The sequence below is a fragment of the Vitis vinifera genome, chromosome 12 (assembly GCF_030704535.1).
Source record: "Vitis vinifera cultivar Pinot Noir 40024 chromosome 12, ASM3070453v1".
Classification (NCBI taxonomy): Eukaryota; Viridiplantae; Streptophyta; class Magnoliopsida; order Vitales; family Vitaceae; genus Vitis; species Vitis vinifera.
In genome coordinates, this window is record NC_081816.1 from 8,173,101 (window position 1) to 8,188,908 (window position 15,808).

At 31.8% G+C, this 15,808-nt stretch overlaps 1 protein-coding gene across 1 annotated transcript; it reads right to left on the minus strand.

Moving 5' to 3' along the window:
• Nucleotides 1–6,532: 6,532 nt before the first annotated feature.
• LOC100247637 (G-type lectin S-receptor-like serine/threonine-protein kinase At4g03230) lies at nt 6,533–10,668 on the minus strand. Its single transcript, XM_010659066.3, has 8 exons — nt 9,249–10,668; nt 8,651–9,154; nt 8,325–8,450; nt 8,001–8,200; nt 7,699–7,909; nt 7,359–7,596; nt 7,114–7,264; nt 6,533–7,030 (listed from the first exon to the last, which is right to left on the minus strand). The coding sequence occupies exons 1-8, from the start codon at nt 10,432–10,434 to the stop codon at nt 6,722–6,724; spliced, it is 2,925 nt and encodes a 974-aa protein (XP_010657368.1). The 5' UTR covers nt 10,435–10,668; the 3' UTR covers nt 6,533–6,721.
• Nucleotides 10,669–15,808: the final 5,140 nt, after the last annotated feature.

Genomic DNA, 15,808 nt, shown 5'->3' on the forward strand with positions numbered 1-15,808 from the left:
GTACTTTTATGGGAAACCAAAATAAATAAAATATATAAGAAGATAACTACAAGCAAATGAACTTTCTTTTATTATACTAGATCTTATTTCTCTATGCTTTATCTAATACCACATCATTTTCTTAATTGAATTGAATTATTGAAATGTCCAACATCAAGAACATCCCTTTTTGTTGGACCCATTGCCATTACTTTCTTTTCATTTTGCAAAGTAATGTAAGTCATGATTAAAATATCAACCTCAAAAATGAGCTTATTTCTCTAATGAGCTAAAGGGACTCAAACCTCTCACCAAAAAGTTGCATACATACCATCAGGGCAAGTTTACCCTTTGATATACACACACACACACACACACATATATATATATATTAAAAATATCATATCAATAAAATATTTTAAACAACAAATTAATCATAATTATTTTATAATTGAGTGAAAATTACACACACATATATATCTATATATATATATATATATATATATATATTAAAAGTATCATATCAATAAAATATTTTAAACAACAAATTAATCATAATTATTTTATAATTGAGTGAAAATTTCATTTAGTAGATTAACAAAAATATAAAAATTATCATAATAATTTCTTCATAATGTTTTTAATATTAAAAAATTATACATTTATCATCTTTTATTTTATATCATTTAACACACACACACACACACACATATATTAAAAGTATCATATCAATCAAATATTTTAAACAACAAATTAATCATAATTATATTATAATTGAGTGAAAATTTCATTTAGTAGATTAACAAAAATATAAAAATTATCATGATAATTTCTTCATAATGTTTTTAATATTAAAAAATTATACATTTATCATCATTTATTTTATATCATTTAATACACACACACGCACATATATTAAAAGTATCATATCATTCAAATATTTTAAACAACAAATTAATCATAATTATTTTATAATTGAGTGAAAATTTCATTTAGTAGATTAACAAAAATATAAAAATTATCATGATAATTTCTTCATAATGTTTTTAATATTAAAAAATTATACATTTATCATCATTTATTTTATATCATTTAATACACACACACGCACATATATTAAAAGTATCATATCATTCAAATATTTTAAACAACAAATTAATCATAATTATTTTATAATTGAGTGAAAATTTCATTTAGTAGATTAACAAAAATATAAAAATTATCATGATAATTTCTTCATAATGTTTTTAATATTAAAAAAATATACATTTATCATCATTTATTTTATATCATTTAATATAATTGAATTAAATGTATCTTAATTTAATATTAAATATATTTTAAAATTAGACATATTATAATCAAATATCACAATATTATTATCAAATAATATTTGATGTAATTTAATAATCAATGTACACTTATATATACCAATTTTTTCAACAAAACAACTTTAAAAAGTCTATTATACTTCTAATTTTATTTTTCAAAGTTTTTTTTTATATTTTTATTCATTTTGATCAATTTTAGACCAACCGATATTTTTTGTCAAAATATCTGTCGATATATATTCGTAAAATCGAAGTACCAACATATCCGTAATTACCGATATTTTTATCTTTGGTCATGATGGAATTAGGTTTCTAAAAGTATATGGCATTGCCTTATTTTAACCTAATCCCTTTTTTCAATTAAGAAATCAAAAAAGACCCTCTCATGACAATGTGCATCGCTTCATATTGACTTGGATAATTTTTAAGTCAACTCAACCATCTAATTTGAACAACATAAAATGGATACTTATTACTAAAGCATACATAAAATGCATACAAATGAAGTTTTGTTTTTTTCTTTTCTAAAATATATGTCTTCGAGCATAAGCCTCCTTATTCACTTGGTATCTCTTGAACTCTCTTGCATCCCTATCTATCATATATAGTCTTCATAAGTTCATCTCATAACTTTTTTTCCCTTATAACCCTCTCCATCTCATAATCTAAATTTTCCTCTCAAAATCTAAAACATCTATAAAAATAAGTTTAATAACTTTTCTTATTTTATAAGAAAATCCAATATTGCAATGATATACAAACGTATGAAATATTTTATATAATATTATTTAGAAAAAGAAATATTTATCGATCGAGAATTTGAGATATTCCTTCCTTATCTTTATCACATCTTTAATCTTTTCTTTCTTTACACGGATTAGAAACGTATGAAATATTTTATATAATATTATTTAGAAAAAGAAATATTTATCGATCGAGAATTTGAGATATTCCTTCCTTATCTTTATCACATCTTTAATCTTTTCTTTCTTTACGCGGATTAGATGAAAATGTCTCTTCTAATGAACCCACATGAAAGGCTTTTGTATTTTGTAGCAAGCCCTTTTTATCATGACAGACTTTTTCCGTAAGAAATTGGAATCATGAGAGTCTCTTTGGTATAAAATTTGGAAAGTATTGCACTAAAAGTTATAGTTCTTTGTCCTCAACCTCAAATTTTACTTGAAGCTTTCATGGGGACTTTTTCCTAGCTCTTGAGGGGTGGCAAAGTCACACAGTACTATTGCAGTCCTCTCTCAGTCCACTCAGTTAAAAAGGAAAAAGAAAGATTTGCATAATTGAATGGTCGTTCATTGCAGTGGTTGCATGCTTATTTCCTCTTCCAAATCTTTTATTTTCAAACATTCTCATTCATTTTTCGCTGTAACTCCAATTGCCCTAAACCAATTATGAGAAACTGCATGAAAAATGAAAGGATATGTAGACAATAAATTGGAGTTCTGTTGGTAAGTTTAATTTCAAGAACAATCTTTTAAAAAAACAAAAAAAAATGAAAACGTATTTGGATATGAGTTGTTCTCAAAACAGGTTTTAGGCAATATTATAAAAATATGATGTTTTTATATAACATATTTTAATTATTTTTATTTATTTAATATATGACGATTATTTAAAAATAATAATTGTACAAATACGGAGAATGATTAAAAATAAAGGATTATAAATAAAAATTATTTTAAGAAATATTTAAAAACACAAAGAAACCGATTGAGAACATTCTAAGTTTCCTAACAAACTTTGATTATAAAAATCATTAGAAAACTATTTTTGAAAACTATTCTCAAAAATTCTTTTGAGAGTTGTTTTTTAAAACACTTTCAAAAACAGATCCTAATATTTTGTTTGATATTTTTCCTTATTTTTTCTCCTCACAGCCTCATAAATAACTTTAGGAAATACAACTCATTATCATCATGGTGATGTTTCTTAATTTCACATCACTTTTTTCTCTATGTTTAGTGTTATCTCATTTTTCTTTATATATATGGGCCAAGGGTTTAAGTGTTTAACCATCTTATTTAATTAACCTTTTTATAACATTCCACGTTATATTTAGCTTTCTCCACCATGTGGCCATGCATTGACTTAACTGACAATCCATGTGGAATAATATACTTTAACACCCAGCTTTCTATAGGACTATTTTTACCATCTCTTTGCATGTGCTACTTCTATGAAGCATTTCCACAAAAGATTATCACCCTTTTTAATAGCATCCAATCATATTTTCTCTCAAACCATGCAAGACAACTTAAACATTTCTTAATCCAACTTGCATGAACTAAATAAAGCTCTCTCAGTAGAATCTCAGTTTAAAATGGTTATTCTTATGCGAAATCAAAGTAAAAAAAAAAAACAAAAAACCAAGAACAAAGTTGCAAGCAAATAGTGGCAGACATGGATTTAAAGTTTGGGGGGCAATTGGCAAGATTTTTCACTTTTCTATGTATAATGTACTAGTGGTCTTAATAATTAAAGAGAAAAGATAAAGAGAAAAAAAATAAGAGTAAGCATATGGGGGAGGACCACATATCATATTACTTTTTTAAATATTATCTATAAAAAAAATTTCCAAGTTACCCCCCCAACCCACCCCCTAGCCCCTGTTCTATCTGTCTTTGTAGGCAAATGAACAACTTCTTTAGTGAATAATTTGAGTCTTTTTTTTATAAGTTGAAGGATACAACTACAATATTGCCCAATCATAAATCATATATCATATAATCAATTTCATTACTTTATATCTTATCAATAGTCTCATTGTTTTGTACATTATTCCTATATTATTGTATTTAGGTCTTATTTCTTTGTACCTTTTTAAATTTTTTTATATTTGAATCTAATGCATATATACTACCATCCACATCATTTTTTCTTAATTAAATTATTGAAACATCTACTAATAGGAACATCCTTTTTTATTGGGCCATTGCCTATGCTTTCTTCCCCTCTTTTTGCAAGATAATGTAAGTCATGATGGGGACAAATTTCTAAAAGTAGATATATTTGCCTTCTTTTTAACTCAATTCCTTTTTCTCTAACTAAGAAGTGGAAAGAAAAGACCTCTCATCACAACATGAATTGCTTCATATTGACTTCGATGATTTGTAAATCAGCTCAAACCATCTAATTGAACAAAAAAGGTGAAAGTAGTAACAATGAAATCAAAAACATTTTGGTCGATAGATACTCAAGTAATTATTGTAGCAAAGAATGAAAATAAAAGAGCATAAGATGCATACTTATCACAAAAGGGAAAAAAAATGCATGAAATGCATATCAAAGAATTTCTTCTCTTTTTTTTTTTTCCAAAATTTGTGCACTACTACTGTTTCAAAGTATGCTATACATTTGGCATGGTTGCTTCGGGTATATGATATTGTTTTTGTCGAGGCTGAATCTGGCTTTTGTATAGCATAAGCAATAATGTGAGGTCTAGATAGAGTCGAATAAGGCAAGCTTCCCACTAGTTTTCGGTAATTTTGTTAATTTTGAAGAACTTGTCTATGAGTTTAAGCTAGTCTAGAACCAGTGAGACCTGCAAGAGACAAAGGGTCAAGATCATATTTAAGTTGAGTTATGTGATTCTGAATGAATTTAGTTGAAGAATGGGAGTTAGATATTCTTCACATAGGGAAGTAATAAAAGTTATATTAATGGGAGTTAGGTCTATCTTGAAAGAATGTAGGACGCTACCCTACCTTTTGGCCACCTTCAGGTAGATTGGTCTCACCATATGTGGGGATACTACTTTTTGTAGGGACTAGGGATATTTCTCTTAACATCCACAGGGATAACGTTCTCAACCAGTATAAGGACATTGTTCTCCACCTACCTGATCATCAAAGATATTTTTCTTGATCATATGAGAGAAAAAATGTTCGTGTATAAAATTACATTAATGCAAGATATGCAAGGGGCATACGCTTGAACTCATTTTGACCTCCAAGCATATGGTGAGATTGTGATGATGTGGTAATTTAGTGGTAATGTGGCAAAGAGGCTAATTACATGGAAAAATGGCAGTTGAGGTTTGCTGTAGAGAGGGAAGAGAGGGAGATTTGATTGAATCATTAAAAACAAAGGAATATATTATTTATTGAACTACTAATTTTCCTAAAAGTTTAAGCTTGTAGAATTTGGATTCAATATGCAAATCATACTTTTTAACACCCTCTCTCACGTGCAACCTCATACACACATGTGAAGAGATATCACATAGAGAAGTACTAGAAGTTAAATTATTGGGAGTTAGGTCTATCTTGAATGAATTTAGGACACTACCCTTTAATGTTTCCAGCCTTGGAATAGATTGATCTCACCATATGTGGGGATACTACTTTTTGTAGGGACACTTCTCTTAACATCCACAGGGACAATGTTCTCAACCTATACGAGGACATTGTTCTCTCCACCTATCTAAGCATCAAAGATATTTTTCTTGATCATATTAGAGAAAAATTGCCCATATATTACATTAGATTAATGCAAGATGTGTAAGGGGCATATGTTTGGACTCATTTTGACCACTAAGAATATGGTAAGATTGTGATAATGTGGTAGTTTAGTGGTAATGTGGCAAAGAGGTTAATGACATGGAAAAATGGCAGTTGAGGCTGGCTGTAGAGAGGGAAGAGACCTTTAAAAAGGCTAGGAAATTGCAGGGAGATCTGATTGAATCATTAAAATAAAGAGGTATATTATTGAGATTGCAAATTAGAAACCAAAAGTTTAAGAGAGGGATGGACATATTGAAATGGAACAAAAGAAGATTATGCTAGAATAAGAAGAAAGAAAAACATATCATGGATAACATGTCAAAAAGTCAAAAAGAGGAAGAAAGAACTGGATATTAGGAATATCCATCCTGCAAAGAATCATAGTAGAAAATATATCTTATACTTCCACAGCTTCAATGGCTTCAACAGAACCTTCATAAATATTCGTTTAGTCTTCTAACAGATCTATGAAGTTTTATCCATTTCCCTTGATGGTGCCCTTGCATTTGTTTCTCTTCTCATTGGAGAAAGGACGGTATGATATTATTATTGTTTCTTATAGGAACCAGCCTTTCCTTTAGTATCCATGGAAATTTTCTTCCCAATAATCAAGCAAAGATTCATGAAGACCCCATGTGAGAAATATAATTGGTGACTACAAAAATAAAGCCATTCAAATTTTTCCATCAAAAAACAACCACACAACCTAAGAATTGGACAATTTATTGGTAGTCTGCACCATATACAGAAGCCCCAATCCAAACCATGATATTGAAAAAAGTTTATATACACAAATACAACTGATGGAGAGGAAAACCAAAATAGAACATCAGATGGATAAAACTTATTAAACTAAGTAAACAGTAAAGGATACATTGGATCTCCTCTTAGCTATCGGCCTTCTCCTATGGTGGCTAGGAGCTCATTCTTCCAGGAGGCTTCAGCCTTGCTAGAAGAAGAAGCTGTTCTAGAGAGGTCCCTCTTTACAACAAAAGCTGGTTCTTTAGGAACGGGCATTGTTGCAGCGTCACTGCTGAGCAGAAGAACTGCAATGGCCATGGTGGGACGGTCACTTGGGTCTTCTTGCACACACAACAGCCCAACGTTTACACACCTCGAAAATTCGTTTGTGTTGCATGTTTCACCTAGTGTCTGGTCCATCAGCTCCAAAACCTTTTCTTCTTTCCATAGCTTCCATGCCTAGGAATGTTCAGAAAGTTGTAGCTTAGATGGAGAGAGAATGACTAAAAGATCAGTACAAATGAAAGATCTAAAGCTCTTACATGACCTAGAAGGCTCGGAGTTTGGTCAGACTGATAAAATCCAGTGTTCCTCTTCCCACTGATGATCTCAAGTACCATAACACCAAAGCTAAAGACATCAGACTTCTCTGAGAAATATCCATCCAATGCATACTCCGGAGACATATAGCCACTGCATTGAACCAGTTAAAAGCAGCACTCAGCTAATTGGGAAACGCAATCATACAACCGCTTGCCTTTTTCCAAACAAATTATACAATACTTACTAAGTTCCAACTACTCTGTTTGTGCTTGCCTCTACTTGCTTACTGTCAAAAATCTTTGCCAAGCCAAAGTCTGAAATTTTGGGATTCATCTCATCATCAAGTAGAATGTTGCTTGTTTTCAAGTCCCTATGAATAATCTTCAATCTTGAATCTTGGTGAAGATACAGCAGCCCTCGAGCAATTCCCAAAATGATGTCAAACCGCTTCTCCCAGTTCAGTAACATGCAAAGGGTTCGATCTTGCAAGGTTCCCATTGGAAAGCATTACTTCAAATACGTATACAAGAATGTACATGTTACATGAAAAAGAAAAGGGCTTTAAGGCAGGTTTAGAGACAAACCAAATATGAAGGAGTCTAAGCTTTTGTTGGCCATATATTCATAGAGTAAAATCTTCTCATCACCTTCAACACAATAGCCCAAAAGTCTAACCAGATTCCGATGCTGAAGTTTGGCAATTAACACAACCTCATTCTTAAATTCCTGCAGGCCTTGTCCTGAAGCTCTGGAAAGTCTCTTTATCGCCATTTCTTGCCCTTTAGAAAACTTGCCCTAGAAGCCACGGTGCATATATGCATTAGGTATAGATGATCAGAAACCAGTACTGGAAAATGAGAGGAACGTGGAAATTAAGGACTATTACCTTGTAAACTGGCCCAAAACCCCCTTGTCCAAGTTTATTTGCATCTGAGAAGTCATCAGTAGCAGCCAGTATGTCTTCTAAGTGGAAAAACGGTACATCAATGCCTTTCTTATCCTCTTCTTTGAATTGCTCTGAGTCTATTAAGTGTTTCACACGGCTGTCACTAGCATACAAGTGACGCCCCCAATTTGCTCTGTTTTCTGGACTCAAAAAACAGAAGATTTTTGTACAGAAGACCCTGTAATATTCTGGGTTGTGCCAAGTACAAGTTGAAAAGAAAAGAGCAGGGAGGTTATATGGTAGTGCATATTGCACAAAGGTTACCTGTCCTTTTGGTGATGCTTCTATTGAGCAAATAAGCAATACAACCAAGGGTGCATAAAAGTGCAACCAGAGCAACAGCAACAGATATTCCTACCACGATTTCCAGAGACTTCTGATTGCCATGTTCTGAAACAAAGAAGGACCACCATCATTCATGGAAAAGGCAATGCATATGTCATTACTAACCACTAACCACTGTGTCTTTCAATGAAAAAGAAGCTTAAATGACCAAAACCAAACAAAAACAAGGCACTGAGTTCAACTTCTCGCATACCCAGAAAGCAGAATTAGGAATATACTTGGTGAATAGCATCCTCAGTCCTCACCTTGTGTACAATTTAAACTCTGCCCATTCCATTTGAAGTTTTCATTGCAGAAGCACTTTCTCCTTCCACGTCGAGTGGTGCAGTTTGAATTTGGCCAATCCTTGCAGTCTGCTGATAAGGTACACTCTGGCTCTGGAGGTGGATCCCAACTGATTTCTATTTCAACACTACTGTTCAATGTCGTCTTGGAGTTGGAGCTAAATTTGTCAGTTTTGGAAGCATTGCACACGCCAGTCATGCTAAAAGGCGACTTTAGTTTTGGAATTTGGCGGATGAGACTTGGAGAACTACAATTTGCATCTTTCACCTGGATTACAAATTTTAATGCCTTAGGATCGATACTACTTACTCGGTAGCTGCTGTCAATTACCTTGAACGAGACTTGGCCCGTGTCATTGTCACAATTGAAACGGAAGTACTCAGGGTCACCACATTTTGGTCCAGTGCTGAGTGGATAGGGGATCATGTTTGTGCCACAAGTTTCACAATTTCTTGTTGTTGACTCTGCACAAGTATAATACCTTGGTTTATGTATGCTTTTTCTAATCGTCAATCAATTAAATTCAGAATGAACAAGGGGACAAGTAGAGAGGATTACCTAAATCAGATCTGAGGACACGAACGAAAAGATTATAGCCATCTCTATCCTCCTCCTGAAGACTAGGGAGATTTCCAGACCAAATCCAGCACTTGGGAGCAACTTCAGCATATGCTTTACAGCAATGCTTGCTGCACTCCTCTCTGCAGTTTTTCCCTTCCTCACCCAACATGTCGTAATTTCCTACCTTAATCATCTTCAAGTTCAAGAATGTGTCCCCGCACTGGGGTGACTTGTTGTCACACCCACCTGAAAAAACTTCTGCATTCCATTTCTCTTGTTCGATTGGGACGAATCCAGGCAGACATTTGCACATGATAGCATTGTTAACATTGCAGGTACCGAAATTCCCACAAGCATTATACACACTGCATCTGTCTCCCCGCGCCAACCAGATTTCAGACCACTCTTCCTTTCTATTATCCCACTTTAGATACGTTATTTCCCCCGTGAAATTCATTACCAACCGTGAAGGGACTGCTTCAAATGTTAAATTCTGGTTGCTGGGCTCGCTGGAGTAGTATAGGAACGCATATATGTAATGAGGAATTTGCCATGATTTCTCACTTGTCCAATACATGTTAGATGAATTCTGATTCTGAAATATAGTAAGCAAATTCTCATTTTTTTGCTTGAAAACATAGTTTCCAGGTGCAGGGTCAACGGGGCTTACCCATGAAGTCAAGCTTAAGTTTTCATCCATCTTCATCTCAGGGAGAAAAGTATATGTAGGATTATGGAAGCTCTCCCAAAGATTCTTCCCTGATTCGTTAACACGCAAAACAAGGTTCCCAGAGTCCATGAGCTTCACCACTCTGACTCCAGACTCTTCACCAGGATACAAGAGGACTACTTGATTGTCATCCCATGCCTTGAGCTTACCATCTGGTGGAATCCCGAAACGCGCAGACTTAGCATTGAGGGGCTGGTCTCGATTGGCTACCCACACAACTGGTTTCTCTTTCAACTTGTGGTACCATATGCCGACGTATCTTCCTTTGCTGAAGCTTCCATTAGGGGTAAAAAAGCCCAGTTCAAAAGTTCCATTCATGGAAACCAGAGTACTTCCATCATCCTCAATCCAATTGCCTGTTGTAAGGGAATCTCTAGCAGAGCTAAACGGGACACAACACAACACCACCAAAAAGATGATAGATAGCATGTGAGCTGCAGAGACTGAACCCATGGCTTTTTCTTGTTAACCAAACACTCCGAATTGTTTGGTACCCAACTTGAAATATCTACTGATGATCAGCCAAAATGCCACTGCAGATTGACTTCGTGTGTCTAAAGACCTTGCAGCAAGTGAAAATGCCTTTTCTAATGAACCCACATGGAAAGGCCTTTGTATTGTGTAGAAAACCCCTTTCTATCATCATGGACTTTTTTATAGAAAATTGGAAAGCATTTTGCATAAAAAGTTGTGGTTCTTTGTCCCTCACCTCAAATGCTGTCATGGGGGATTTTCCTCCCTCAATCCACAAAACTAAAAGGGAAAAACAAGGCGCAAAAAGAAATAGCTGCATGATTGAATGACTAATCCAAGTGGTAGCATGTACATATTTACGCTTCCATTTCTTTTAATTTCCAACCAAGTATGAGAAATTAATGCACGGAAAAATGAAAGGGTACGTGGAACACAATGTGAAACTCACATCTCTTCTCCTCATGAAGTCTTCCAAAATTTGAAAGATGTCTAACATCTTGTTTGTTTGTTTTTTACCTTTTCTTATATCAAAGCAATCTCTTTTCATCTCACAAATAAGTATATGATTGATAAATGTACATCATTGGAAATTTGGAGCAATTCATTATCATCATCATTATCCTATTCCTCATTTCCAATCACCTTTTTCATTGGGAATTTAGAGCAAGTTATTATCATCATCGTCATCCTATTCCTCATTTCCAATCACCTTTTTCTTTAGTGTCGTCTTATCTTGGCCAAGGGTCCCATTGTCTAATTTAAAAATTATTGAACATGACTTTTTATAACATTCGATATTATACTTAAAGTAGAACTTACATCACTCCCATTCCAAGAGCCTACATCACTAAGGAAGAGTAGTATCCAATCACATGTATCACACTTTAGGTCCTATTACTTTGTATCCAAATTTTTGATACCATAAATTTGTATTTTACCCAATTGCTTACATTTCACTGTATATTTTCAAATGTTTGGATTACAAAACCAATCATTTCTTCTCCAGCATATTAGGGTGGTAATTTATGTTAATGGGTTGCATTCGTATCATGTCAAAGTCTAGGTATTCTACTATATAGGTCAACCTAAACCCGACATGAATAATAATTATGTTAAAAATACAAATCTAAATACTACTTAATTATTAAACAGGTAACATATCGTATAACTCATTTAATTCATTCAATAATTAGGTCATTCTATTTAATAATCAAATTGAATTAGATCTCGTACAAGTTTGTATTTTTATGACTTAATTGACCTATTTATTTAAAAAAAAATTAAATGAGTCAAATATGGGTTAAAAAATTTAAAATTATAATTAAGTTAATCAACAAGATTATTCGTGATGTGCAAGTTGACCTAAAAATTATCTATTTATTAAACGAGTTACACAAGCTGACTCAAACTCAATTATACTCAATTCAAACCTATGAAAAAGTGTGTAACTTTAAATCATATTGGTGAATCTTATCAAACTTTATCACTCCTATAGCATGGTGTCATGCTACTTAACTCATTGCCTCATACTAAAAGATGAGGTGAACTCAATAATTTTTTTAATACTTTCTTCAACTTTGAGAATCATCAAGTTTCAAATACCTATTTTAGTTAGCGAGAATCAAGGTTCTATTTTGGGAAGTGTTTTCATAAATAATTCTAAAATATGGTTTTGAAAAACTTTTCTATGATATTTTACAAAATAAAAAATTTATTTGACAACTTAAAATATTATTAACATGTTTTAAATGTTTTTAAAAATAGTTTCTATAGTGTTTTATTTTTAATCATTCTCTTTTTAAAAACAGCTTTCAGAAAAACAACTATAAGATGTTCTCTACAAACACCATTTTTTTTAAGAACAAAAAATTGTTTTCTATTTTTTAGTTATTAAATATGTTTTTTTTTTTTAAGAATAGAAAATTTATTTTTAAAAAACAATTATCAAATATGATTCAATTTTCTTTTCTTTTTTTTATTTCTTTTTTTCTTCTTTTTCCTTGAAAATTCCAACATTAATTTAGGATAATCCACTTTGAGTTAGCTATCTATAAGACTATATTTACCATCTCTTTCCATGTGCTACTTCTCTAAATGCATTTCCACAAGAGGACATCACCCTTTTTTTAATAGCATCCAACCGTTTTTTCTCTCAAACCAAGCAAGATAATAACCTAGTCCATTTCTTAATCCAACCTGCACAAACTAAACAAAGCTCTCGTAGTAAAATCTCAATTAAAAATTGGTACTTTTATGGGAAACCAAAACAAATAAACTATATAAGAAGAAAGCAGCAAGCAAATGAACAACTTTCTTTGATGAATTCTAGTGATTTGAGTCTTTTTTATTATACTAAGGTGGTGTTTGTTTTTTTACTTAATTCTAAATAGAAACTTAATGCTTAATAGTGTTAAATATTAGGTTGTTTGTTTTTGTAGTATTTTATTTCTATTAAGTATTAAAAAATAAAGAAAAGTCAATATGTTATTTTTTTTATTTAGAAAAAGTTACATATTTTGGTTTTTTCTATTTAGTAAAAAGTTTATAATAAGTTATGAAAAATTAAAAAAATAAACAACCTAAATTCTAAAAACAAATTGCTTTCAGCAAAAAGTCAAAAAAACAAACACCACCTAGGTTTGTAAATACTTTAATCAAAAGGGTTTCATTGCATCGTATTTTGTGAGTAGTGTCATTGTTTTGTATTAGAATCCTTTTTTTTTCTTTTGTTGTGTATCTAGATCTTATTTCTATGTACTTTATCTAATACCACATCATTTTCTTAATTAAATTGAATTATTGAAATGTCCAACATCAAAAACATCCATTTTTGTTGGACCCATTACCCTTACTTTCTTTTATTTTTGCAAAGTAATGTAAGTCATGATGAAGGTAGGTTTCAAAAAGTATATGGCATTGCCTTAGTTTAACTTAATCCTTTTTTTCAATTAAGAAATCAGAAAAAGACCTCTCATGACAATGTGCATTGCTTCATATTGACTTGGATAATTTTTAAGTCAACTCAACCATCTAATTTGAACAGCATAAAATGGATACTTATTACTAAAGCATACATAAAATGCACACGAATGAAGTTTTGTTTTTTTCTTTTCTAAAATCTATGTACTCAATCACAAACCTCTTTACTCACCTGGTGTCTCTCATCCTTTCATACATCTTTATCTATCGCATATAATCTTCATAAGTTCGTCTCATAACCTTTTTCCCTCATAATCTTAATTTTTCTCTCAAAATCTAAAATATATATAGAGATAAGTTTAATAAATTATCTTATTTAATAAGAAAATCCAATATTACAATGATATATGAACATGTGAAATATTTTATATGATATTATTTAGAAAAAGAAATATCTATCAACCGAGATTTTGGGATATTCCTTCCTTATCTTTATCACATCTTTAATATTTTCTTTCTTTGCTCGAATTAGATGAAAATGCCTCTTCTAATGAACCCCACATGAAAGGCTTTTGTATTTTGTAGCAAGCACTTTTTATCATGGTAGACTTTTTCATAAGAAATTGGAATCATAAGTCTTTTTCATACAAAATTTGGAAAGCATTGCATCAAAGGTTATAGTTCTTTCTCCTAACCTCAAATTTAACTTGAAGCTTTCATGGGGAATTTTTACTGGCTCTTGAGTGGTGATTGCAGTCATCCCTTAGTCCACTCAATTAAAAAGGAAAAAGAAAGATCTGCGTAATTGAATGACCGTTCATTGCAGTGGTTGCATGCTTATTTTCTCTTCCAAATCTTTTATTTTCAAACATTCTCATTCATTTTTCGCTGAATCAAATGATCAAAGTCTTAATGCGCAACTCCACTTGCCCTAAACCAATTAGGAGAAACTGCATGAAAAATGAAAGGGTACGTAGAAAATAAATTGGAGTTCTGTTAGTGAATTCCTACAATTTGAGTCTTTTTTTATAAGTTGAAGGATACAACTACAATATTGTCCAATCATTAATCATATATCATATAATCAATTTCATTACTTTATATCTTATAAATATTCTTATTAAACCTTATAAATAGTCTCATTGTTTTGTACGTGATTCCTACATTATTGTATTTAGGTCTTATTTCTTTGTACCTTTTTTATTTTTTTTTATATATATTTGGATCTAATGCATATATACTACCATCCACATCATTTTTTCTAAATTGAATTATTGAAACATCCACTAATAAGAACATACTTTTTTGTTGGGCCATTGTCTATGCTTTCTTTCTCTCTTTTTGCAAGATAATATAAGTCATGACAGAGACAAGTCTCTAAAAGTAGATATCTTTGCCTCTTTTAACTCAATTCCTTTTTCTCTAACTAAGAAGTTAAAGGAAAAGACCTCTCATCACAACGTGAATTGCTTCATATTGACTTCGATAATATTTTAGTCAGCTTAAAGCATCTAATTGAACAAAGAAGGTGAAAAAGTAGTGACAATGAAATCAAAAACATTTTGTTCAATAGATACTCAAGTAATTATTGTAGCAAAGAATGAAAATAAAATAGCATAAGACACATACTTATCACAAAAGGGAAAAAAATGCATGAAATGCATATCAAAGAATTTTTTCTCTTTTTTTTTTTTTCCAAAATTTGTGCCCTACTGCTATTTCAAAGTATGTTATACATTTGGCATGGTTGCTTCGGGTATATGATATTGTTTTTGTCAAGGCTGAATCTGGCTTTTGTATAGCATAAGCAATAATGTAAGGTCTAGATAGAGTTGAATACGGCAAGCTTCCCACTAGTTTTCAGTAATTTTGTTAATTTTGAAGAACTTGTCTATGAGTTTAAGCTGGTTTGGAACTAGTAAGACCTGCAAGAGACAAAGGGTCAAGATCATACTTACGTTGAGTTCTATGATTCTGAATGAATTTATTTGAAGAATGGGAGTTAGATATTCTTCACATAGGGAAGTAATAAAAGTTAAATTAATGGGAGTTAGGTCTATCTTGAATGAATGTAGGATGCTACCCTACCTTTTGGCCACCTTCAGGTAGATTGGTCTCACCATATGTGGGGATACTACTTTTTGTAGGGATTAGGGATACTTCTCTTGACATCCACAGGGATAATGTTCTCAACCAGTATGAGGACATTGTTCTCCACCTACCTAGCATCAAATAAATTTTTCTTGATCATATGAGAGAAAAAATGTCCGTGTATAAAATTACATTAATGCAAGATATGCAAGGGGCATACGCTTGAACTCATTTTGACCTCCAAGCATATGGTCAGATTGTGATGATGCGGTAATTTAGTGATAATGTGGCAAAGAAGCTAATTACATGGAAAAATGTCAGTTGAGGTTTGTTGTAGAGAGGG

Excerpts from the sequence above, each read along its gene's own strand:
- LOC100247637 (XM_010659066.3), bottom strand. The coding sequence starts at position 10,434 with ATGGGTTCAGTCTCTGCAGCTCACATGCTATCTATCATCTTTTTGGTG. Across the intron at positions 9,155-9,248 it reads TGTCCTCAGATCTGATTTAG|AGTCAACAACAAGAAATTGT; the intron begins GTAATCCTCTCT and ends ATACTTGTGCAG. Across the intron at positions 8,451-8,650 it reads GAGTTTAAATTGTACACAAG|AACATGGCAATCAGAAGTCT; the intron begins GTGAGGACTGAG and ends TCTTTGTTTCAG.